Source organism: Rhinatrema bivittatum, chromosome 7 (assembly GCF_901001135.1).
Source record: "Rhinatrema bivittatum chromosome 7, aRhiBiv1.1, whole genome shotgun sequence".
Classification (NCBI taxonomy): domain Eukaryota; kingdom Metazoa; phylum Chordata; class Amphibia; order Gymnophiona; family Rhinatrematidae; genus Rhinatrema; species Rhinatrema bivittatum.
The window spans coordinates 280,021,058-280,047,293 of NC_042621.1; the positions used below are offsets into that span (position 1 = coordinate 280,021,058).

General features: G+C 42.5%; 1 protein-coding gene across 1 annotated transcript in view; it reads left to right on the forward strand.

Moving 5' to 3' along the window:
* CFAP58 (cilia and flagella associated protein 58) overlaps positions 1–2,929 on the forward strand; it is a 295,728-nt gene extending 292,799 nt beyond the window's left edge. Inside the window, exon 16 of the mRNA XM_029610343.1 lies at positions 794–2,929. Coding sequence (XP_029466203.1) covers positions 794–914 — 121 coding nt within the window. The 3' untranslated portion in view covers positions 915–2,929. The remainder of the gene's footprint in view (positions 1–793) is intronic.
* Positions 2,930–26,236: the final 23,307 nt, after the last annotated feature.

Here is a 26,236-nt window from a genome sequence, read left to right on the forward strand (position 1 = left end):
TATCTAAACCTCCTTCAAATGCAAAAATATAATGGGACTCATGTTTTTTCTAAGTCAGCCACACTATGACTCGAATTTTTAAAAAGTCACATATGTAAATCCCGGGGATTTACGCGTGTGACCGGCCTTATGCGCGCCGGGCCTATTTTAAAAGGCCCGGTCAAGCGCCTATGTCCTGGGGGAGTGGGCGGGGTGCCTCCAGGCAGGTGCAACAGGTAAAATAAAAATTTGGGGGAGGGTTAGGTTAGGGTTAGGGGGAGGGAAGTCTAGGGGAAGGGGTAGGAAGGTCAGGGTAGGGGGTAGGGAACGAGGGAAGGCTGCGGGCATCGGCGTGCACGCGAGTTGCACAATTATGCACCCCTTGTGCACGCCGACCCCCGATTTTATAACATGTGCACACCTGCGCGCGCACTTTATAAAATCGGGCATCCATGTGTACGCACAGGGTAGCCCACGCACGTTTTAAAATCTACCCTTATATTATTAGCATAGAATTAGGTATGTATTAACTGCTTTGTATGGATTTGCGAAATTCATGCATGTATATCGCATGTTAAGCAGCTAACATAATAGGGGCATGTTTGTGGCCGAAATGCTGCGTGACATGAATATCGCACAATATTGCGCAATAAAAGCTGTTTAACAAGCTTTATAGGCTTTTTGCAGTTTAAGAAATTTAGGATTTAGTTTGCTTGTTAAACTAAAATAGGATTTAATCATCATGTTAAAAATGTGCATTGTTCACAAGATTGTTGATGCTGAAAGTAAAATGTGCCTCTTTTTTTTTTTCCAGGGAGAAGGAAAAGACGCTGACTGATATGGGACCATCTGTAGTGCAACGCCATAAAGTGGATGCACCTCATTTTAAAGGCGGGGGCTTTGCTATTAAGCAGCCCCCCAAGATAATGGCTTAGCATCTGGCAGCCCTCTGTGCTGGACAGTTTCCTATGTTTTGTGTATTCAAGTGAATTTTATAGAAGAAACTAAAACTTTAAAAGCAATATATATATTAAATTGCTATTTTTAAATGAGCCTGTTGCCTGCCTCAGACAGACATGTTTTGGAGCTGATAGGATTACAATTTGCACAGTGTTCTTAGAGATGCCAGTCTGTTTGCCCCCAGAATCATGTCTATTAATACAGACTGACTGTTGCTCATATACTTTGCCAGCTCAAATATATCTTCTAGAGTTGGGTGAAATGGTCGTGGTTAGAAAGGCTGAATTTAGTCCAAGTATTTGTGTTAGTTGTGATGAACCATTAGGGACCAATAAAGCCTGCCCACCCCATGGCTGAATACTTGGATTAGAGGTGGGGTTTATGATCGCAAGGGTTTTTGCAACCGGAGAGGCAGTGTGTAAACCAATAAACAAAATGCCTGGATCATTTTGCCTATCTCCAACCTTTCAGAAGAAAGCTGCAATATCTGTGCACTTCAGTACTGCAGATGTAAACACAGCAAACAGTAATCGATCCTCTACAGCTAAGTCATTGCTTTTGAATTTCTTTGATTAGTTTCCTGCGAGTTATCTAAACTCCGGGAAGCAGCTATGTCTGGAGCAATGTGACAAGTTACCTCACATGGAAAGGGATGGAACTGTATGTGATGGAATATGGACCAATGAGATCTACCAAGCGGGTGGACATTTTTTATTTTCTTGGCAACAAACTGATTCTAGAGATTCAGGGAAATTGCAGGGTGAGCTACTTAAAAAAATGCCTCGGCAGGAAAATGTTTGTTTGATCCTAGGTGAGTATTACGAGTTGTCGGGAGTATCTTTGAATTGTAACATAGTGCACAGAAGGTATAGCTTTCTTCTAAATCCAGTGTGAAGTTTACTTTAAATTCCTGAAAAGAGAAAAGTAACTAAGAATCTTCTCTTTTTTCTCTCCTAAATATGGAGAGAGTCATTTTATAGCAGCTCGTGTAGGGATGAAGTACCTGCAGACTTTGCCAAATTTTCAAAGTGAAACTTTGTGGGGTTTTCCTGTATGCACTTATACAGATGTAAATTTCTGCATGTGCATCTCTTTGAAAATCCAGACTCCGCTGTCTGGAATGCCTCTTACTAATGCAGGTAAAAGCAAGTGCAAAATGGAGTTTGATGCGTACTTTTATATATACAGTCCCCGCAAATTGATTTTCAAAGTACCACGTACATGCATAAAATAGGGTTTTGTGTGTAAGTTGCTTTGAAAATCAAGACCTAAAGTATCAGTATGAGCAGCACAATGTTAAAGTGTTCCCTGGGAAGTTCGCACCTTCAGAATTATTAAGAACACTCTTTATATTCTGATTTTTATTTTAGACCTGAAGTAAAATTAGTGATCAAAGTTTTCTAAAATACCTCCTACTTAGCCACGCGCACCATTATGTCTCTAAATAAACCAAAGTGCGGTTGGACTGATCCTTATCAGAAACCTATGTAGTCATCACTGGAGAAGAGGTTTTTTTTTTAAACAAGAGATGTGACCACAATAAAAATTATGCTCTTTTTTTTCCAAAAAGTCTGAAAATATGCAAACTAAAATCTGTGCGACCAAAAGGAGAAGAGAGCTATGAACAGGATCTAAACAGAAAAGAAAACCAAGAAACATCTTGACGAAGAATCTACCTACTACTGCTGCTTTAAAGGAGCTCTTAGTCGTCCTAATTTTTTTTTTTCCAGTAAACAGACTATTTTGCAAGGGATACAACCAAGTTACTGTGTGAGGCACTGAAGCATATAGCACTTTCATGCTCTTAAAAAATGTATTTATGGTACATTATTTCTAAGTAGAGTGTGATCTGTTAACCAGATGGAGAGAAAAATTAGCCCAGAAAGATATTGTGATAAATAATTTCATAAAAACCCTTTTGCAGAGATTTTGATCTTTATTTTGGACAAGCCTGTAACTAAATAATAAAAGTTACTGTGGTGACCTTTAATGTTAATGTTTAATTCCCATGAATCAAGCTAATTACGATAGGGATCTACTTTGCGAGCACAGCTGGAACGAGTGCTGAATCATCCTATCTGTTGTAGGTCTCTCTTCTTTGGGTAGCATTTCTGGGTGTTTCTTTCATCCTATGTTGAATGAAGTCATGCAGTTACCCTGTTTGTTCACTTAAATGCACAGAAATAAAGATCAGCAACAAATTGGATGTGATTACTTTTTTATTGGATTAATCCAATACATTTAGGGCTAGCTTCCATGAGATTATTCCCTCCCTTTGGACAGTGCAAAATGTATGACTTTTATAGCAAACACTGATATTGTAATCCAACCATCTACTTTTATATTCAGGCAACATCACCTGTAGCTCATTTTTCACTGACCTGATGAAGGGTGTGCAACTCGTGAAAGCGATTCATAAGTGTATTACATTAGCCCAATAAGCAATACCATCGTCAGCTTGTTTCATGTGCCAGAGAAAGTATGTACACTGCAGTGGGGATTATTCTGGACATTCAGCAAAGGCTGTGTGCACTATCGCATCTTCTTTTGTATATGACAGGTTGACAGTATCTTTCGACAGTGAGAACTGTGTTTTAAACATATGATGACAGGTTGACTGTAGCCATCTTAGTATATATATATATAGAGAGAGAGAGAGAGGGAGACAGCAATAGATAGACGTGTGTATATATATTTCTTTTTTGTGTGTGTATGTATGTATATATTGTTTACCACAACATACCTGGCCTTCCTGTGATATAAAGAAACTATTTCCAGTTTGCTGGCAGTTTGCACTTTTCATTATGTCCTGGCAGACTTGACTCTGGAGTGGATTATATAGGTGCTTATGCTGTTAGAACAATGACAACAGCTATAGCCAGCTTCAGGTCTGCTTGCACTGTTGAGATTTGCAAAGCCGTGATTTGAGGTTTATTCCATAAGTTCACCAAAACCCTGTTATATAGACCTGCCTCCAGTAAGAGCTCTAGATTTTTCCTTTGTTCTTGGAATATTGCCCAGCTACCATCCCTCTAGGGCTCATTTTTATTTTTTTTGTCTTCAAGGTTTTCTGTTTCTCTCATCCTTTTGAGTTAAAATAAAACACATACAACATGAAATAAATATATCTGTGTTAACTATTCAGTTTTTCTCTCTTGCACACTGTTAGTGAATCCCATCAATGTGGCTTTATTAGCAATGCTAATCTTTGAAGAGTAATTAATTATAAGTAATTGCTACAAGGACAGCATCCAACTAGACGCACACAGGCCACCCAAGACTTGCCTTCTCTTTTGGGAGTTTTTCATGTTCCCTTTTTTGTCCTATTGTATCAACAAGGACAATTATTAGTTCCAATGGTCCCAATGTCACCTAACAGCATCAGAACCTTGAGAATATTCCAGAGCAGGGATGGTGAACCCTATTCCTTAAGTTGGGTTTCCAGGATACCACAATTATGTGAATTAACCTGATTCTCAGGCCAGATATATGCAAACATGTCTCCCGAATGTTCATTGATGAAATCTTGTTCATGGTACTTGAGGATGGGAATTCATCATCTCTGCTCCAGAGTTTGGAAAACTCTTTCTGATCAGGTACAGAATCTGACAGGTCAGTGTGACTCTGTTAGGATGCTATCTCTAGAACAGCAGTTACAGGTAAGTAATTACCTTTGTTTCCATTGATCACATACGATGAAAGATGTTTCTTTATCTCGTGAGTGGCGAGGTCAGGTGTGCTGTGAAAACTCTTCCGTGACTGAATAGTGAGAATAAGGAAAAGTAGATGTATTTTATGACACGTACCAATGGGAGGTTGTTTAGAAAGATTTGGGGTTCACTCCTGATGTGTCTCTTTCAGGCAGTTTTGATTTGACTTATCTGTAAGAGCACCTTTGTGACCACAGTGAAAATAGTTCACTCTGTGACTTCAATTACATGTAATGCTCAAAGATAATCTGTTTTATCACTGCATACAAAAAGTCTAAAGGTTTAAAAAAAAACAAAAAACAAATAAAAATGTGTATCTAATGTTTCCTGGAAGTATATTTAGTGATTGCTGATATGCTGATTTTGTATGATGGTTACTGAGACCGCAGGCATAATATAAATTGCTTGGAAAATCAAAATGCATTCTCTGTTTAGCGGTAAATTAGCAATAGATGAAGAGCTTAGAGATTCCTGACACACAATTATTGAACACTTGCATTTGCAAATCCCAAGATTATATATCATGTCTGCTGAGACTCATAGCAGTGAAGTGTATTAAATTTGTGTATTGCCAAAAAGTAACAGCGAGACGTACAAAAACCTATAAAATTTCTAAATCATTTAACTAATTTGATCTTTAAAATTTACTGAAGTGTTTCTGATGAATTTGCTAACCTGCTAGAAAATCTTCTGGTATGTGTACTTTTTTCGTTGTAAGCTCCACATCTTTACAGCTTAAGAGTGAAGTGTTATTTATTATAAATCCAATCAAACATTGGAGCATGAGGGTCTTGTTGATTGCTGCTGGGCATTATATACTGGAACAACTAGCAATAGAACAGTCCAATGTATCATCACCTTTATCCACTGGACTGGAAACAAATAACAGGATGCACTGAAGAGGAAAATACAATATTGTACTCATTTTATTCTTTCATCTAAAATATTCCTAATATTTACAAAAGGATTTCAGGTCAGATATCTGCTTAAGCAGCAATGACTTTTGTAGAGCCTGCTCATCAGTTAGCAGTGGGCTGGATGAGTAGTGGGATTCTCAAGGCAAGCTTCTGACTGGTAATTGCTCAATAGAGCGACTTATTTTTGGCCCTACAATTTTCTCCTGATCCTGTGGGATGCCATCTCAACTGGAAGTAGCCCCCGTGGTGAAACAAGGGGTTTCATGTGCACTGTGATTTTTTTTTCTTGCCCTGAGATTTATATTTTCCCTAGAGAGAGCTCATTTCTTTGAGCTGGCCTGCTGTTGGGGGTTTGGGCATTTACAAGGCTTGGGATGCTTGCTTGACTCAAAATGAGGCTTGGACAACAGATATCCCATTATCTTGAGGAAGCTGTAAGACATATTCTACAGTGCCATTGGTCAGAAATCCTTTGCTAGTACATTGTGCTATTACTTTATGTGTTTGGATAGTTCTAGCAACTTCAGGACTAGGTATCAGTGGGTTGTAACTGAAGGACCAGTCTTGCCTGGAAGTACAGAGCTCAGACCTGTGCTGAAGCCCAGTTCCAGCTGTGTGGACACCTCTTTCCTGACCTCCTGAGGCACTGGATAAGTACAGTGAAAAGTGTCTACTTAGTATTTACTATATAAATCCTTGTTATTTTACATGTTACTGTTTGCAAGTTAAATCTTTTTTCCATTCATTATTCTTGCTATTTATTAATAAACTCTTTAGCTTGTTAGCTCTGACCTGGACTGAGTCATTATCCCAGTATTTTCAGTATTTGTCTGTAGGCACATTTCTAAAAAGTGTGTGACCCCTGGGTTGTGTGGGGTCTCAACATCCCTAGAAAACCCCATGGAATGGCGTGCAGATAGGATATGTTCTCAGAGCAAGCAGGAATATAGTTGGCAAGAGGAAGTGTTGTGTCCGTCGCTGCCTGACGTCTCTGCTCCGCCCACATCACCTCATTGGCGACTCCCTTCGGGGTTGATGGAAGGCTAGCTGCTGCGGCGTCTCCATGCCATCCTCCTCCAGCGTCCCCGGACCGGCTCGACGCTGCAAGCCGCCATGTTGACCAGATGCCTAAGGGCGCGCGTGGCCCGACTGATGTACCAGCATTGGCGCAAACCTCAGGGGCGTCCCCTGAGATGACGTCACCAGCTCCAGATATTTAAGGTCTCAGTTTTCGCTAACAAGACGAGTTAGCAAGGGATTGGTTTACCTAGCTTCCTCATGGTTGCTGTGGATGGGATTCACTCTCCGCAACCCTACTCTGCCTCCTCTAGAGGTACCTGCTCCTTGGGAGCCTCACTCTCTCTTTTTCTTTTCAGGTCGCAGTCCGGAACCGGTACTCGCTCCTTGAGGGCCCACATCCCGGACTTGCTCCTGGATACCACTTCTGCTAAGAAGTCATCGCTGCTTACAACATCAGTGAGTTTCCATCTATCTCTCAGAGCTTTCCTTGGGATCAGGTACTCGCTCCTCGAGGGCCTAATGCATACCATCTCCTGGGCTGCCTCAAGAGACTATTGTGTGTGTGCATTGTGGTAACACACACAATATTGTGTGTATGTTACCACAATGCAATTCATAACGTCGCACCTATATCTCTACAAACCCAACTTCGTCCACACTTATCTTCCAGACACATCAGAAGCGCCTACAAAGGCACGTTAGCCGCAGCTCCTGCCAAATCAACACTAAGAAAAAGAGCACTCTCCACTGCGGGACCACACCAATGGAATGCGCTCCCACCAGACCTTCGACTCGAATCCAATCTACTAGAGTTCAAAAAAAGGTTAAAAACCTGGCTCTTCAGGCAAGCTTTCCAATAGGCACCTCCTCCTGACTTTCAGATCCAACCATTGCAGGGTATCACCAACACCTTGCCACTTAATTTTCATACCGTAATTGCTTATTCACAATTCTAACAGTCATTATTCACCTTTATATAACCGTCTACTGCAGACCATATTCGCTACTAAAGTTCCTTGTAAAAAAGGTTAAATCTGTTAAACGCTATTGTTACACTCTATGTTATTTGTAATAATGTTCAATGGTTTATTGTTATTGTTCCATGTTCTATGTAAAAAAACCCAGGTCTAACTTCCCAGACCAGGGCAACCTCTTTCGTTACTTGTAAACCGGACTGATTTGTATTGCATACAGGAATTCCGGTATATAAAAATTTAAAATAAATAAATAAATAAATACCATCAAGGACTTGTTCCAGAACTCTGCATATACTGCCTACTCACTTTCTTAGTTTCTCTATAGCTCAGCCACCTGGGGATCGCTGTTCCAGAACCTGAGGGACTACAGCCCAGCCGGGCGCTTCCAGCTCACTACTGCCACCTTTGGTGGTTTACTATATTATCTAATAAAAGAACTAATGTGTGTTTGTCTCCTACACTAAGCCTGACCAATGGTCCCTCTCGGGATTTCCCCCGAGGGCGTGGTCATCTACCACTGATCCAAGGATCCACCCACAACTATTCTAAATAACTACAGATTGCTAAATACCAGCTTTAACAACAGAGCTTTCTGACAGGAAGATTGTAGGGCTACATGAATAGGTGGACTTAAGTAGTGCTTTGCAGGGTGCTCCAAGTGTCCACAGGGTTAAAACTGAGTGGATGTTAGGGGCAGCACTAATACATTATGTGACAGACATTTTCTGGTGATAGAAGTGGGATCCTCAGGTTTAGTGTGTAGGTTGAAGGTTACTACCCACTGAGTGATTTAGACTGATTTTTGCTCCGCCGCCTCCAGACACTGAGCACAGTGAGTAACTGAAATAGCAGCAGAATCCCTTTTCCCCATTCAGTTTTTGTTGGTAGAGTCAGGAGATTAGCTGTGTGCTGGAGTTTGACTGTATACAGATAGCAGGTGATTGCGTACTGATGGCAGACGTTCGCATGCCAATAGTGGACAGAAGTGACCATCAGATTCTGGATGTGCCTGTCCATTCAAATGTCCATGGTGACAAGGAGTTTCTGCACATGCTTACTCTAGTGAAGGAGTATCAGTGCATCCTGAGTTCCACTCCTGGCAGGAGTCCAGACTTCTTATTGGTACAAGCCTGAGAACTGGCAGAGCCTGATGCCATGTCGGCTGAAATATGGCAGATCTACATTCAGCTGTGTTAGGAAGCGTGAGAGGACCAACAGCTGTGAGAGAAGCAGGAATTTTGGCTGCAGAAAATGAAGATAGAGAAGGAAATGGTTCATATCCAAATTTTATCTCATCCTCTGTGCAGAAGACAGGGACTGGCTCCACAGCCAGATAGCATCCAACTTGATTGCACAGTTTGACAATATTCAAGGTGACATTGATGGGTATCTAATACCTTTGAGAAAATCTGCAGTCTCAATGAGATTCTTGAGAAGGACTGAGTGGGCTATTTAGGAGGAAAGCTCACTGGGAGAGCATGTAAGTCATTCCAAGAACTGTCCATGGAGGCATGCTCCCAGTTTGATGAAGTATGCAAGACCTTGCTGAACCATTATGCAATCACCCCTGATAACTACAGAACCAGATTTAGAATTTGCAGAAAAGGGCAGATGATACAGCAAGTTTGGGATCCAGCTAAGATACCAGCACAACCAGTGGTTTACTGGATCTGAGGGTAAAACCCTGGAAGGCTGTCAAAATCAGATGGTCCTGGAGCAGATTTTACAATGGTGTCATCCAGGGGAGCGCGAGCATGTTCAAGATCATCAGCTGTGTGCTCCAGAGAAGGCAGATGAGTTGATTGACATCTTTGTGATTAATCAGCCCTGGTTGGGAAAGAGAAGCCGACAGTATCCACAACAGCAGGGATCTAAGATCAGTCAAGGCCTTAAGTCTAAATGTTCTTGCAACTTCAGAGACATTCTGCAAACCTTCCAGTTTTTATCCGAAACCTAAGGACTTCAAGCATGAACACCTTTATTACCAATGTTGGCACAGGACATTTCAAGGTGGATAGCCCTGACATTCACGAACCTGTAAGAAAGGCACTCCAGCTCTTGCATTGAAGCTGGCAGCTTTCATAGGCAGTCCCAGTTCCAGGGAAGACGCCTATTCAGTATCAACAAAAAGGCAGTTGAGCCTCCACAACACTACAGCATGCCAGTGGCTGTGAATCAGACCTAGGTAACTGAGCTGGTGGACACTGGCTCGAACATAACCCTTTTGCAACCTGAACTGGTGCCAGAAGCACACTGCAAATATAGTGTGGACCAATGGAACCTGAGAAACTATACCCATTGCTCACATATATCAGTATTGGGGTATCAAGCCCATATATAGAGAAATAGGAGTAATGAAGAGCATGCCAGTGGTGTATGGGACCAACAAAAGTCCAATGAATATTACATTGATGGCAAAGTTAATGTTTCTTCCATGGTAACCTGAAGTCAGAACCAGCTGAAATCACCCCTCCAGTTCTAGACTCTGAGTCAGTCCAAGTGGTACCAGCTGATTGTGAAGTAGGGGAGAGTTCCCCCATAATTCCAGCTAAGCCAGTTCCTGAGGTGACCTGGGCTGCAAGTATAGGAGAGCCTGACTTGTCTGACAAACCGATGACCAGATCACTGACCTTGACCTGACAGAATCACAAGCAGATACCCTTTCAGCTATGGATACTGACATAAGGCAGGGATATGTTTTCCAGAAAGTACAACATACTAACTCTGACTTAAAAATCTTGCAGCAAGGGGCTGGCCAGCTATCAGAAGAAAATCATGAGAGATTGTATCCTATGGATTTTCAGAAGGCGTTTGATAAAGTCCCTTATGAGAGGCTTCTAAGAAAACTGAAAAAAACATGGAATAGGAGGCAATGTCCTTTTGTGGATTACAGAGTTTAAAAGACAGGAAACAGAGAGTAGGAATAAATGGTCAGCTTTCTCAGTGGAAAAAGGTAAACAGGGGAGTGCCTCAGGGATCTGTACTTGGACCCGTGCTTTTTAATATATTTATAAATGATCTAGAAAGGGGTACAATGAGTGAGTTTATCAAATTTGCAGATGATACAAAATTATTCAAAGTAGTTAAATCACAAGTGGATTGTGATAAAATGCAGGAGGACCTTGTGAGACTGGAAGATTGGTCATCCATATGGCAGATAAAATATAATGTGGACAAGTGCAAGGTGTTGCATATAGGGAAAAATAACCCATGCTGTAGTTACACAATGTTAGGTTCCATATTAGGAGCTACCACCCAGGAAAAAGAACTGGGCATCATAGTTGATTTCCTCTGCACTCTAAGTGGGCTATGCACCTCTACCAGCAGATGAAGATGGAATAAAAGCTAACGTCATGGATATATAGCCCTGCCCCGATATCAGCCCACTAGTATTTTCTGTCTCCAGCAGATGGTGGACATGCATTTCCCCACTGGGGATTGCCTGTAAATTAAAAAAAAAAAAAAAAAAAAGTTAAAAAGTACAGTTTCTGGAGCAGATGAGTGTCTGGATAACACCGCTTGCCTCCTGAGGTGATACTGTTAGGTCCCTCCCTCAGTTAAGAGCCTTGAGTCTGATGCAGTAGAAGCGCGCCTTTAGCACCTATCACCAGCATTTCCCTGCTTAAAATGTGCTGGAAGCACTGCAGAGGGCAGGCTGTGATGATCAAAGGGGCCAGGCCTGCCTCCCTCCTCCATCATAGTTCCCTTCTCAGCATCGTCCCAATTTTTGCATAAAGAGCCTGTGATACTCTACACCCAGAGTGGAGCTCCTGGGGTGGTTAGAGCTGAGTCCTCAGGGCCTTCCTCCTATGGCCTTCTGCTTGTACTGCTGTGGCTTTTTCCTTTTTAAAGAGACTCTTAACTCAGCGGGAAATACAGGCAGAAAACTCCTGATTGCCCTGGGAAAGGGAAGATCAGCCCTAGGGAGAACTGTCATCCTAAGAAGCTCCCCTAACCCAACTCTGGCTAAGCCTGGGAACGTCGACCTTAGGAAGACGGTTGCCCCAGAGCTACACTTCCTTCTTCGCCTGCTGTAGCAGCGGACTCCCACCATCTGCTAGAGGCAGAGACTACTGACCTCTTCCCTACTGTGCCGGCCTACATAGGAAGGGACATCAGAGAAAGAGTCTTGCACTCTGCCTCCATCTGCTGATAGGAGGGAAAAATCCCACTTGTTTGGATTAGTGTGGCAGGACGAAGGAGACAGGTGAGATACGATGGAGCTTTATAAATACCTCAAAGGTGTCATTGCACAGGAGGCAGACTTCTTTCAACAGAAAGGAGACTCTGAAACAAAGGGTCCTGGGATGAGAGTGAACGGGGGTGGACTCAGGAGTAATCTAAGGAAATATTTATTTACAGAATGTTCGGTGGATTAATGGAACAGCCTTTCAATGCTGATGGTAATGGTGGAGATGTAATAGGGGAATAGATAGGGGCTTAAAAATAAAATAAAAATATATAAAGAGTTACCTGAGAAAGGGAGTAGTCGTATCTCCCAGAAGCAGTACTGCCATGACAGGGGGTCCCAGGTTGGATGCTGGTGCCTGTGGTTGCAGAGGAGGGCTACAGAGTCAGGGCTGTGCAGCTACGTTTTTTGGGGGTTTTTTTAGGGATGTGGCAGCCAGATTCTGAGGCTTCCTGAAGCTGAAAACAGCATTGGGCTGCAGCAGCAATGAGTCTGTTCTTCACACGGAGGCACTAGAGCTGGGGGGCGGAGCAGGTTCTGCTGCCGCTCCTCCCAAAGATGGTAGCGGCACCAGGGGACTTGTACCACTGTGGTTTTACAAGGGGAGAGACTGCCAGAAAAGCGCCCAGAACCGAAATCAAGAGAGGCCCAGTTCTGGCAGTGACACTGACGTGATGTCACTTCCGGAACCGCAGTACTGCTGATAAGAATTACAAATATTTTTAAAATAATATAAACTGCAAAAATAAATACAAATAACAAAGGTCATGTCATGGGGGTTAAAAGGCCTTGCATACCCAGGAAGGTTAAAAAGAAACATTTTAAAAAAAAGGCAGCATGAGTGCCACTACAGATATCAAAAACAAGTGAAATAAAGTCAGTTAACACCTAGGTTGTGGATAGGTTTCATCAGACAGTCCCCCACCACATAAAAAATGCAAAAGGAAAGTAAGTTTGGCCAATAAAAATACAAATTACAGCAAAACAAGAAACAGGGTGCCCTCTACCAACCCAAACCATCTCTAAAATATCCTGGGAATAACTTTTAGAGTCAAAACAAAGAACGTGGAAAATTTTGTTTTTAAAACTCCAGGTAAAGAAAAAGAACTAATCCGGTTCGTGTTTCTCCCAGCCTGGCTCGTCAGATTTAATAGCTGTTGCTATGGAAACTTAGACTGACTTGGGTAAACAACTCAGTGAATGGCTCATGGAAGGACACCATGCAGAGGTAATTTGACCAGTGCCCAAGAGGTTTCTAAAGCATGTTGAGGTGAAGTCAATGGCCTGAAAATTGTATGTTGTCCTCACATGAAGCAGAGGGTTGATATCTGTGGCACTGACAAGTTTTAGTGGAGCTCAGAGACGTCCACAGCAGTAGTTCCTTAGAGATGTCACTGGAGGATTGATACAATTGCATTAATAAGATAAGAGTTTAGAATTATATAGAGAACATCATTAGAGACTGCTGAGGGCAGACTCTTAGACTGCTACTTTGTAATGGAGCCAGTCCAAAGCAGATTTAAAATGGAACAACACTGAAGGAACACCCCAAATACACTGGGCTGACTGTAAGTGTATGAAAAGGAATTTTAGATAGTCAAATTTATTAAAGTGATCATTGACAAGATAGGAGACAGGGAGAGCTAGATTAAGAATAATTATAAGCTGAATCATGGAGTTTTTTCATCTTTAATGAAGTGAATGAGTGGAGGTGAGAAAGGCTTATGGTAGTTGCCGGACTAACTATTTGCCCACTGATGACTACTACTAGAGACTGCCTGTCCTTTACTAATGCTTTGCCAGCTAGGTTGTTGAAAGTTTAAGTGAAAAGAGTCCTTGTGAACAATAATAAAAAAATAAAACATGAAAGTGCTTAGTTTCTGTAACAAGTTGTTCAAAGAATAGGATCTCATACTCTGTTAGGTCAATCAGAATAAAAGTTAACAGTAATTACTTTTGTGGCAGAAATAAGAAAGAGCTACTTTTGAGTTAAGAAAATTGTTTATTTAAAAAGTATGTTTCTTCATTGTTTCATTATAGATTAGGAAGACCAAATTACATTTTGCTTTATGACATTAGTTAGCCAAGAAAGTACAACAAGACTCCAAGACATACTTCAGGGTACACATTAGTTTGCCGGAAGAGCTAGGAATAGCGTAGTAGTTAGATTTCTGTTTTTTTGTTATCTAAAGATTAGGATAGTAGGTTGGAGAGATGCGAAAAAGGCAAAAGATGGCACATCCTGGAAGAGACTATCATTGCATTGCAGACAAGAACCTGACACCTGGTAACCAAAGTGTGCACACCAATAATTCTTAACAGATGTATGTCAAACACAGGGAAAGACGTAAGAATCAAACTTGAATGAGGAAAAAAATTAACAAGCTTCATACCTGTAGGAGCATCCATAGTAAATTCAGAATACCTGCAATATGGGAAAACACAAAGACTTAGTGTTTGGGTACTTGCCAGGTTCTTATGGCCTGGATTGGCCACTGTTGGAAACAGGATGCTGGGCTTGATGGACCCTTGGTCTGACCCAGTATGGCATTTTCTTATGTTCTTATGTAAATTCTTTTAGAAATTCTTCTAAGATAATTTAAAGATTTGCAGAACTTGGAATAAAGATACATTATACTTATCTAATAGAGTTTTATTAATAGCATTTGGAACTGGTTTTATAGGGATAGAAAGAAAAAAGATTAGAATTGTGTTTAATATTTGTTGCAACATTTTGAATTAGAAATTGATATTACAAATTCAGGAATTTGTCCTCTTTGTTTTATGGTCAACTGGTACGTGTTTTTCCTGATTTGGCACTTGTAACTCAAGAAGAAGGGCTTTTCTTACTTATAGACAACAGGCAATTTTAATTGGGTGTTCTTTCTCTCTCTACTAACCTTGAAAATGTTATATTAAGTTTAAGAATTCTTCATTTTCTTTTATCCTGAGCAATTAAGGGCATTACTGGATTCCGAGAAGCCTTTAACCTCTTCTCCTGAGATATCTAGTGTATGATGGGCATAGAACAATGTCAGTATGATATTATGTTAAGCCAGTTTCTTCATATTGCTTTCGTATATTCTCCCTTTTATTTGTGACTCCTTATTTGTTGTTAATTGTATTTTTGGACAACAATTTGTAATAATTGCTTTATTATTTCTTTGTTAATTATATTTCCATATTTCTGTCCATATATTTCCATGCAAAGATAAAGTATTTGTATTTATTGAAATACTATAAACAAAAAGTTTTAAAATAATCTGTTGTCAGCATATTCAATTAATACAATACATTTTAAAAGAAAACCTAAACTGTTTACCCACACCTGACTTCCCTTTCCCTTTTATCCCTTCTCTTCCACTCTTCAGGAGACTGAATTGGGCCCTAATCTTTTAACCCAGTAAGAGAGCGCGCTTCTGGGAGTTCCCCTATAGGCAACATCTTGAGCCCCCTCCTTACCACTGGCCTTGGACACCATAGATATAGGGGCTCCCCTTTGCAGGCCGTTTACAGTGACAAGTACAGTGTCTGAATTTAAGAAAGCATGAGATAAGCACAGGGGTTCTCTGAAGGAGTGGTAGGGATTGTAGACCTGAATAATTGGTGTGAATGGGAAGACCACATAAGCTGTATGGTTTTAATCTGATGTCACATTTCTCTATCTCTATGTACTATATCCAATGCCCCAGATGGATGAATTGCTAGACTGCTTAGCTAGGGCCCAGTACCCAACGATTATGCACCTTAGTCGTGGGTATTGGCAGATCACCCTAAGAACTGCTACTCAAGCGCAATCCACACTTCCTACCCCATTTGGCCTCTATGAATTTACTGTAATGCCTTTTTGGCATGAAAAACACCTCTAGTATATGCCAGTACCTAGTAAACTCACTGTTAGATGGACTCCAAGAACACACTATGGCATATCTAGTCAACCTTGTCATGTACAGCCAAACATAGGATGACCACCTGATCCATTCAGCTGGGGTATTAGACCAGATCCCAAGGGCAGGCCTGACTATCAAACCCAGCAAATGTCAGGTGGGAATAGCAGAAGTCCAGTACTTAGGATACAGAGAGGGAAGTGAACAGTTAAAGCCTGAACTAGCAAAAGTAGAATTATGCAAAAGTGGCCCACCACTCAGACAAAGAAGCCAATTCTAGTTTTCTTGGGGACAGCAGGTTATTACAGAAAATGTGTGCCGCAGTAGAGCGCAATAGCTAAATCTCTGGACTGACCTGACTTAAAAGAGACTACCTCAAGCTATTTCTTGCTCACCAGAATGTGAAGCAGCCTTCCAAGCATTAAAGACTGTGTTGGCTATAGCTTCATTACTGGCTGCACCAAACTATAACCAAAGATTTGTGGTATAGACTTGATACCTCGATTTATGGCACTGGAGCTGTGGAAATGTGCTCAGTCAAGTGGGCAGTAAATAGAAGAGCACCTCAGTGCATATCTGGACCACAAGCTCCTGTACAAAGAAGTGGTCTCTGCCACTAATGAAAAAAGAAATGCCTGATCTTAGAGCAGACCCTTAAAAAACTGCAGCCTTTCTGTATGGATGGGATTTCATTGTCAGCAAAGACCACACTGGTCTGGCAAAAAAAACAAACAAACCTGGGAGAGAACAGAAAACTATTTCATTGGAGTTTGTCTATACTGATGTACAACTTCACCATCAAGCACTGGAAGAGCAGTGAACATGGCAATGCAGATGGACTCTCCAGGAAGGATGAGCCAGACCCTGCACTACAGACCCAACCAGCAGTTCAAACAGGCCACAGTCTGGAGACTCCTTTTAAGGAGGAAGTGCGATGAAATAGGGCTTTTATGTGCACTGTGATTACTTGTTTTTCCCTGAGATTTGTGGTTTTCCTAGAGCGAGTTCAGTTCCTTTGAGCTGGCCTGCAGGTGGGGTTTTGACCTGTACATCTCCGTAGTTCAAACTGAAACTTGGGGAATGCTTGCTCAACTCAAAGGGAGGCTTGGATAGCTGATATCCCAGTATCTGATTAACATCACTGACCCAGCACACCTGCAGACTTTTCTTATAGATAAATCTAGCTACCTAATATAATCTTTTTTTGTGTGGTAATGGATGATAAACGGGATTAAGTAATGTGACCGAATTAATTGGCTAGCAAGCTGGATTATAATAGATAGATCTGTTTTTCTTAGTTTCTTATTTCGGCTCCAATATAATGTGGACTTGAAGGGAACATATGTGATTATGTAAGTTTAACTTTACATGATTTAAAAAATGTCTTTAAAAATTGTTTATAAGGAGGTAGATTTTAATAAAGTACGCCCGCGCGTACTTTTGTTCGTGCACCAGGTGCGAACAAGAGTACGCCAGATGTTAATAGATATGCGCGTAGCCACGCGTATCCTTTATAATCCGGGGTCAGCGCGCTCAAGGCTGTGCAAAATCGGCAGCCTGCTCGCGCTGAGCCGCGCAGCCTACCCCTGTTCCTTCTACCCTCCACCTTCTACCCCCCGCACCTTCCCCTCCCTTCCCCTACCTAACCCACCCCCCAGCCCTATCTAAACCCCCCCCTACCTTTGAAGAGTTATGCCTGCCCGAGGCAGACGTAACTCATGCACGCCGGCTGCGCAATTCCCCGGCCCGGGAGCAGTTTCGGAGGCCTCGACCACACCCCCGAAATGCCCCTGGGCCAGAACCACACCTGCGGCCCTGCCCCGGATGACGTGCTGCCGTGACACGCCCCCTGACATGCCCCCGACACGCCACCTTAGCAAAGCCCCAGGACTTACGCGTGTCCCGGGGCTTGTGCACACTGCCGAGCCTATTCAACATAGGCTCGGCGCGCGCAGGGGGAGTTTGAGGCAGGTTTTCTGGGGGTACGCGTATATCTTACACGTGTACCCCTTTGAAAATCTGCCCCAAGATGTTGTACATCACTTAGAAAGATTTTTATCAGGTAGGCGATTAATAAATGATTGTAAATAAATATATAAAAGCGATGTCATCTTTGTCGTGTATTCTTTTTTCACTTACAGTAAAGCCCAATAAACTGTTAGCACTTTTTTCTTGGTTAAAAAACAAGCAAACAGAAACTATTGTAAGCCTTTTGACTTGTTGAAAGGGTGAATAGTGGTCAAGAATGGAAGTTAAAATTCTGTTTCCATGTGTTTATACTGAAGCAAGACTTAAGTTATACCATTGATAACCTCTTTCATAAAATGGCACTCTCTTAGCCACACGGAGGTTGTGCATGAAACCGTCATGTAAAATCTTGAACATGGACCATATTTTTGGTCGGACTGTATAGGCATTGTGATTTTAACTTGCAGTGCCCACATGATCAGCCTAAGTAGAACGCGGCTCTCTGCTGATACTGTGTAAGTTAACACATGCATCCAGCAGTTTAGTAACATAACAAGGTTTGGGAACATTTCATGACGCTTACTTTGCATATGGGCATGACTGCTCACCAGTGGCAAGGCAGCTTTCATAATGCTCAGTGGCATCACTTTCCTAAGATTTCAAATGAACTGAACTGGCCCCTTTCCCTTTAAGAGACGAAGCTGAGTGAACAAATAGTGAATCTAAGTAAGCGGGGGGCAAAGAGGTCAGGGGCACACAACAACGTATGGGCCAAGGATCACTGGATACGGTGCTCTATGTGGCAAAGAATTGAATAGAATTGAATGAACAGTGATTTGTCATCCTCCAACCTTCTCCGAGGTTGGAGGATGCCAAAGAGACGAGATGATCTTATAAAAGCCAATTTCCCTGTAGGAGATCAGGCTAAAAGCGTTAATCTAGCTCAGACTATTATGTTTGTGTTTCTTTTTCTAACATAAAAAGTCTGCTGGCACAGGGGGCCGTGCATAACAATGTACTGTATATATTATGTGCGCCCAGCTCATATTGGAATGTGCAAACCATTTGTTCATTGTAATTTCCTGACAGTCTAAGACTAATATTCCGTTTTGAGTTCTTAATGGCGTTTGCTTTATCTTTTCCCCGACAACTGCCATTTTGACTGAAGAATTCCTGACGGAGAGATTTGGAAATCCCATAATTTTTCATTTTATTTCAAAAGGATCCTCTTGCAGGCTTTTCAGAGCTGATCAGCTCCCTTGCCACCTGCAATATAGTGAAGAACTCAGCTTATTTGACAGCTCCTCAGGTTTCCTTTAACTTGCTTTTTATTTACTGGAGGCCTGGAATTCCTTGAACGCTGTTCTTTTTCTAAGCAGTTGTTATGAAATTGTAGTACGAAGGTGGCAAGAGGAAACTGAAACACAATATCATGGTCCTCCTGTTATTTATTTTGTTTAAAATTGTTGAGATTCCTCCATTCCCTCAAAATGTGGCTCAAAGCAACATTCAAAATTAATAAAAAAAAAAAACAAAACAGCATAAAATATAAATCAAATCTTAAATATAAAACTATTGATCGATATGCAATAAAAAAAAAAGGTTTCAGTATATTTGGGATAAATGCTCCCATATTGAACAATTTATTTCTTACCAAGTCATAAAATGGGCAAGGAATATATAGGCTAGGAGGGGCTTTGGGGGAGAAAGAGTAACACAGAAGGTATATGACACTATGCACGTTCCATAATTTTCATGTTTTAGGAATTGTGTAATGTAGGTCAGGTTAAACACCTGAGAAAAAATATGTATGTTCACAAATGATGATTTTCTGAATGAACATTTTGTACAATACAAAACAGAATATAATAGATGTTAGCAAATAAAGGCTACTTGACTCAGGCAATATGCCTGGTTGTCCCTGGCTTCACTGCTCTAGCAAAGATATCTCCCAACTGCCAGCCATACAAGTTTACATAGCAAGATAGTAACGAAGGCAGAAAAAGCCCAAATGGTCCAACCAGTCTGCCCAATAAGTTTCTTATGGTGGTAACTCCTGCTCCGTGCAGGTTATTCCCAAGCCTTATGTTAAGGGTAGTAATATTAAAAATCAAAACCAAGCAACTGTCAAGCCCATAACAAAATTACTGCTAGCAACACTTTTGCAGGGTGAGCAGCCTTCCCGACAATCCACACAATTGCTGCTGCTTGACCATGCTTTGCTTTTGGACCTGGCCGCAAAAGCAGTTCTGCGCTCCCTCTCCAATGACCGGAACATAAAAGCCAGGGCCACTGCTGGCTGTCCTCTGAATTCAATTTCCTCCCCCATTGAAGTGGAGAGCGATGCTGCAGTTGCCTCAAAATCATGTAATTGGTTAAAGTTAGTAATCCCCATGCCTTCTGCTAGGTGTAATAGCTGCCGCTCCATGCTGGTTACCTCCCATGCACCTTTTTGAATTTGTTTACTGTTTTTGTCTTCACCACCTCTTCCAGAAGGGCATTCCAGGCATCCTCTACTCTCTCCATAAAGAAAAGAAATATTTCCTGACATTGGTTCTGAGGCGTCCTCTCTGGAGTATCATATCGTGACCACTATTCCTATTGTTTGCTTTCCTCCAGAAAAGGTTTAAAGATCATGCATCATTAAAACCATTAAGGTATCTGAAGGTTTGCATCATATCTCTTCTGCATCTCCTCTCTTTCAGGGTATACATATTAAGAACCTTCAGCCTCTCCTCATAAGTCTTCCGATACAGACTCCACACCATTTTGATTGTCCTTCTCTGGAATGCCTCCGTCCGGTGTCTATTTCTTTTTGAGATATGGTCTCTAGAACTGAACACAGTACTCCAGTTGAGGCCTCACCAAGGGCCTTATTTTCTAAGGCTATCGCAGGCTTGCGATAACAGCGCAAGCCTGCGATAGCTAGCAAAGGTAGCGCACGCCTGTGCTACCTACATCGGGGTGGAGTTGGCCCCAGAAGAGGAGGAGTCGGGGCAACACCGGGGCCGACTCTGCGAGGACGGCGTGGACGCCCTATAACTACACCTATGGTGTAGTTATAGGGCGCGATGCCAGCAGCGATCGCACCGCGGAGGTGCGATCATTGCCAGCTAGCACATGACCGCCCCCCCCCCCCCCCATTTCGGCCCCCTGCCCCTCGTTACCGCATTTTTCTAAAGTATCGCAGGCCTGCGATACTTTAGAAAATGAGGCCCCAAGGATTTTATCATTTCTTATTTCTTACTGGTTATTCCTCTCCAAGCAGCCCAGCATTCTTCCATCTTTAGCTATCACCTTGTCACATTGCTTTGCCTCCTTCAGATCACCAGATACTATCACCCCAAGGTCCCTCTCCCAGTCCATGCACATCAGTCTTTCATCCCCCATCACATACAGCTCTTTTGGATTACCACAACCCAGATGCATGACTGCACTTCTTGGCATTGAATCCCAGCTGCCAAAACATCGACCACGCTTCAAGATTTCTTAAATCACTTTTTATTCTTACTCCTTCAGGCATATCCATTCTGTTGCAGATCTTAGTATCATCCACAAATATACAAACTTTACCTTCTGTCCCTTCCGCAATGTTGCTCACAAAGATATTGAACAGAATCGGTCCCAAAACTGATCCCTGTGGCACTCCACGTAACATGGTTCTATCTTCAGTGTATGTTCCATTTACTATTACACACTGTCTTCTGTCAGTCAACCAGTCTGTAATCCATTTCACTACCTTAGCGCCAAGTTCCAAGTTTCTCATTTTATTCACGAGCCTTCTATGCAAGACCGTATCAAAAGCTTTGCTGAAATCCAAGCAAATCACATTGAGCAGTCTTCCTTGATCCAATTCTCTAGTCACCCAATCAAAAAAAAATCTGTCAAATGTATCTGACAGGACTTTACCTGGTGAATCCATGCTGCCTCGGATCCAGTAATCCACTGGATTGTAGAGATGTGAATCGTGTACTCGATCGTCTTAACGATCGATTTCGGCTGGGAGGGGGAGGGAATCGTATTGTTGCCGTTTGGGGGGGTAAAATATCGTGAAAAATCGTGAAAAATCGTAAAAAATCGAAAAAACGTAAAATCGCAAAACCGGCACATTAAAACCCCCTAAAACCCACCCCCGACCCTTTAAATTAAATCCCCCACCCTCCCGAACCCCCCCCCAAATGACTTAAATAACCTGCGGGTCCAGCGGCGGTCCGGAACGGCAGCGGTCCGGAACGGGCTCCTGCTACTGAATCTTGTTGTCTTCGGCCGGCGCCATTTTCCAAAATGGCGCCGAAAAATGGCAGCGGCCATAGACGAACACGATTGGACGGCAGGAGGTCCTTCCGGACCCCCGCTGGACTTTTGGCAAGTCTTGTGGGGGTCAGGAGGCCCCCCCCAAGCTGGCCAAAAGTTCCTGGAGGTCCAGCGGGGGTCAGGGAGCGATTTCCCGCCGCGAATCGTTTTCGTACGGAAAATGGCGCCGGCAGGAGATCGACTGCAGGAGGTCGTTCAGCGAGGCGCCGGAACCCTCGCTGAATGACCTCCTGCAGTCGATCTCCTGCCGGCGCCATTTTCCGTACGAAAACGATTCGCGGCGGGAAATCGCTCCCTGACCCCCGCTGGACCTCCAGGAACTTTTGGCCAGCTTGGGGGGGGCCTCCTGACCCCCACAAGACTTGCCAAAAGTCCAGCGGGGGTCCGGAAGGACCTCCTGCCGTCCAATCGTGTTCGTCTATGGCCGCCGCCATTTTTCGGCGCCATTTTGGAAAATGGCGCCGGCCGAAGACAACAAGATTCAGTAGCAGGAGCCCGTTCCGGACCGCTTCCGTTCCGGACCGCCGCTGGACCCGCAGGTTATTTAAGTCATTTGGGGGGGGGGGTTCGGGAGGGTGGGGGATTTAATTTAAAGGGTCGGGGGTGGGTTTTAGGGGGTTTTAGTGTGCCGGCTCACGATTCTAACGATTTATAACGATAAATCGTTAGAATCTCTATTGTATTGTGTTCCATAACGGTTTAAGACGATATTAAAATTATCGGACGATAATTTTAATCGTCCTAAAACGATTCACATCCCTACTGGATTGTAGATAGTTCCCTATCCTTTCCTTCAGCAGAGTCTCCATTAATTTTCCCACCACCAAGGTGAGGCTAATCAGCCTGTAGTTTCCAGCCTCCTCTCTACTATTACTCTTGTGAAGTGGGACCACCACAGCTCTTTTCCAGTCACTCAGCACCTCTCCCATTTCCAGGGATCTATTCAACAGGTCTTTCAGTGGACCCACCAGCATGTCGCTCCCTCAGTATCCTGTGATGTACCTGATCCAGCCCCATGGCCTTGTCTACTTTCAGTTTTCCTAGCTTTTCCCATACATTCTCTTCTGTAAACAGAGTTTCGTCTACTCCACCCCCATCTTCGGTCTTCTCAAACAGCAATGGTCCTTCTCCAAGGTTTTCATTTGTGAATACCAAACTGAAGTATTTGTTTAGTATTTCTGCCATTTCTTTGTCTCTCTCCACAAATTGCTCCTTGTCACCTTTCAATTTCACTATACCACTTCTGATCTTTCCTTCTTCTCTGATATATCTGAAAAAATTTGTCAACCACTTTTGAAATTCAAAACTTGGTTCTTCATGTGACTTCTCTGTATCTTATTTGTTATATAAGACCATACCATCTGATGATCACTGGTGCTCAGCTGAGTGCCTAAGCGGACTTTAGAGACATTATCCCCATTTTCGAGTTTTAGGTTGAGTATCACACTCTCCCTCATCAATTACATTACAAATTGTTTGAGCAGAGCCCCTTGAAGGTAATCCACTATCTCTCTACTTCTCTTGAAGGGCATCCACTATCTTTCTACTATCTCTCTAGTTTGGCTGTCTACATTGCTCTTGCTCTGGCTGTCACCCTTCTGTACCCTTTGCACCACCCACACCCACAGCACTAAGGATATCACCCAGTTGTCTGTCCTACAAGCCTGACCACCTGCAGGAGATCACTCCTTCTCCTTATTTTGTCCTTCACTAGGAAGTGTAGCTAGGTTGAGGTGCATGGTAGGAAACTTGCCACCTCTCCCCAATTATATGTTTTAATGCATTAAAACCCTGATGCTCCTGTTGTATATTGATTGACCTTGTCTCATTTTCTTGGGAGCTTGGAACGTCACTATATGGGCTGGACTTCAAGCCTTGTCAAAAATAATCCCACAAAATCATTAGCCCTAACTATAAGTATTATGTAGACCAGAGCTTTCCAAACTTTTCATGTTGGTGACACACTTTTTAGGCAAACATAATTTCACGACACGGTAATTCAGTCTACTAGTAAACCAGAGGTTAAAGGTTAAACGAACGAAACATATTTCGACAATTTATGTATGTTTCCTTAAATATATACATAAATAAAATGTTTCACGACACAACCTATCTCATGAAAACCTTAAATTTATATTAAAAATATATATTCCAAGATTCATGTTATTGTTATAATTTATGAGAAACAATAATAAAACAAATTGTCTGTCCCCCACACACTCATCTCTCTCCTCCCCCCAGCACGTCTGGCCCCCACACACTCATATCTCTCCCCCTCAAGCACATGTCTGTCCCCCCAGCACGTTTGCCCCCCACTCACTCATCTCTCTCCCCCCAGCACATGTCTGGCCCCCACACTCATGTACCTCGTCTTTTTGATTGTTGCCAGTTAAGTGCTTCACTCCCTTCCATGATCACCAGACACTGCTGCTTGCAGTCAGTATTCCTCATGGCCAGGCCTCATCGGCAGCAGCAGCCAATGCAAGGATGGCTGGGCTCGTTCCACCCACCAAGCCCCCCCAAAAAAATGCGATTGATAGCAAAAATCACCCAATAATAAGCAACCCATAAACCAAAAAAAAAAAGTGAATCTCTAGAAAAAAAAAGCCCAAACTCACATCAGAGTTGACCGGGCTTGCGCGACACACCTGCACACTGCAGGCGACACACTAACGTGTCCCGACACACAGTTTGGAAAGCTCTGATGTAGACAGATTTAAGGCATGAAAGTCAAGAGAAAAAAGGGATATGCAATAAAATATTCAAATACTGTATCTGGTAGGCTTCAATAAGGTACAAAGAAAAAAAAACCAGAGGCTAATTTTCTAACAGCCACAACAAAGAACCAAAATATAAATGGTAGTATATCAAATACATAAAAGTTTCTTCTAAACAACCAGGGGGGCAATATTCACACTGTCTGCATTGTGCATTTTACCTGCAGGCTTTGCATCAATTCTCAAGTGAAAGTCCACACAGACCACAGCGTGGAAATTTGCCCTGAGTACAAAGCATGCAGGGTCACTTGCATCTATTTTTTCCATAGGTAGAAGTTTCCTGGAAAAGTGAATATAAATGTAGCCTTGTCCCGGTCAGCTCTTGGGCACAAGGTATGGGGCACAGAACATGCAAGGACCCTGACATCCCAGAGTTCCCACATGCTTGTTCTTGAAAGCCTTCCCACTTGATTCCTAACCTGCACTAACGCATAACACCCCCTCTCACAACCACCCCCACCTACTCCCCCCCCCGATCCTCCCCCCTCCCCCCCCTCCCCCCTTCACCTCCCTTCCCTCCACCGACCCCATTCCCACTCCCTCCCTTCCCTTCCACATCCCCTGACACCCTATCTATTTCGTAACCAAGTCATATTGTATATATTGTATATAGGTTATATGCTACAAATTTATATTCACATTTACTTGTATTCAACTATTACAAAGTTTTTTATTTCAATTGTTTAATTAATTGTTATCTTGTTACAATGTAAAATAGGGCAGATCTCGCCCTATTCAACCTGTTACCTGGAAACCGATGTGATATCTCGATCGAATGTCGGTATACTTACTAAATAAATAAATAAATAAATAAGGGAGAAAGTGTCTTTAAGGCCCTCAAAATTTTGTTTACTTTGAGGCTCTTCTGAACATCAGTCCAGTCGCTCCAAAAATCAACACTCTGACCCCAGTTCTGTGGCTCAAAATAATTTTAAAAAAGTCTTTGCTGGGCTGAGGTTATAGCTCATTTTGAACAGTCTTGGGATGACCTGTACCTGCTCTGAGCTGTGTACAAGACTGCTCGAGGAGAGAGCTATTAGGGCTGTCATAGACCCTTTAGAAGAGAGCTCAAAGTTCTGAGGTGTCCCTGGCTTGATTTGGATGGCTGCAGTGGCTCATACTTGTGGAGGTATTGGAGCTATTGAGTCAGTCTGCTGTTAAAATACAGACAGTGACAAGCTGCAGAAAAAAAGAAAGCAGCACCGTGCAGCCAAGAAGGGGGGCAGGATTGAAGAGAATAAGACTTAATCAAGTCATAAGCAGAGCTGTCAAGATCTTACTTTCATTTTGCAAAGGCAGCCAGCTAGTGCTAGGGCTGATGGGAATTCCTTGAGGAGCTCAGAGCAGCTACTCTTCCACAGAGTCTGTTTAAGTATCATTTTTACTGAAAAAAGGACTCCGAGTGAAGGAATAAGCACATTTAAGATTTTATGGGATGTGTGTGTGTGTGTGTGAAACTTACAGCGATTAAATGCAAATTTGAAGAAGTTTGTCCAGGTAAAAAACAGGTCAAGAGCAGATAAAAATACATTTTAGCC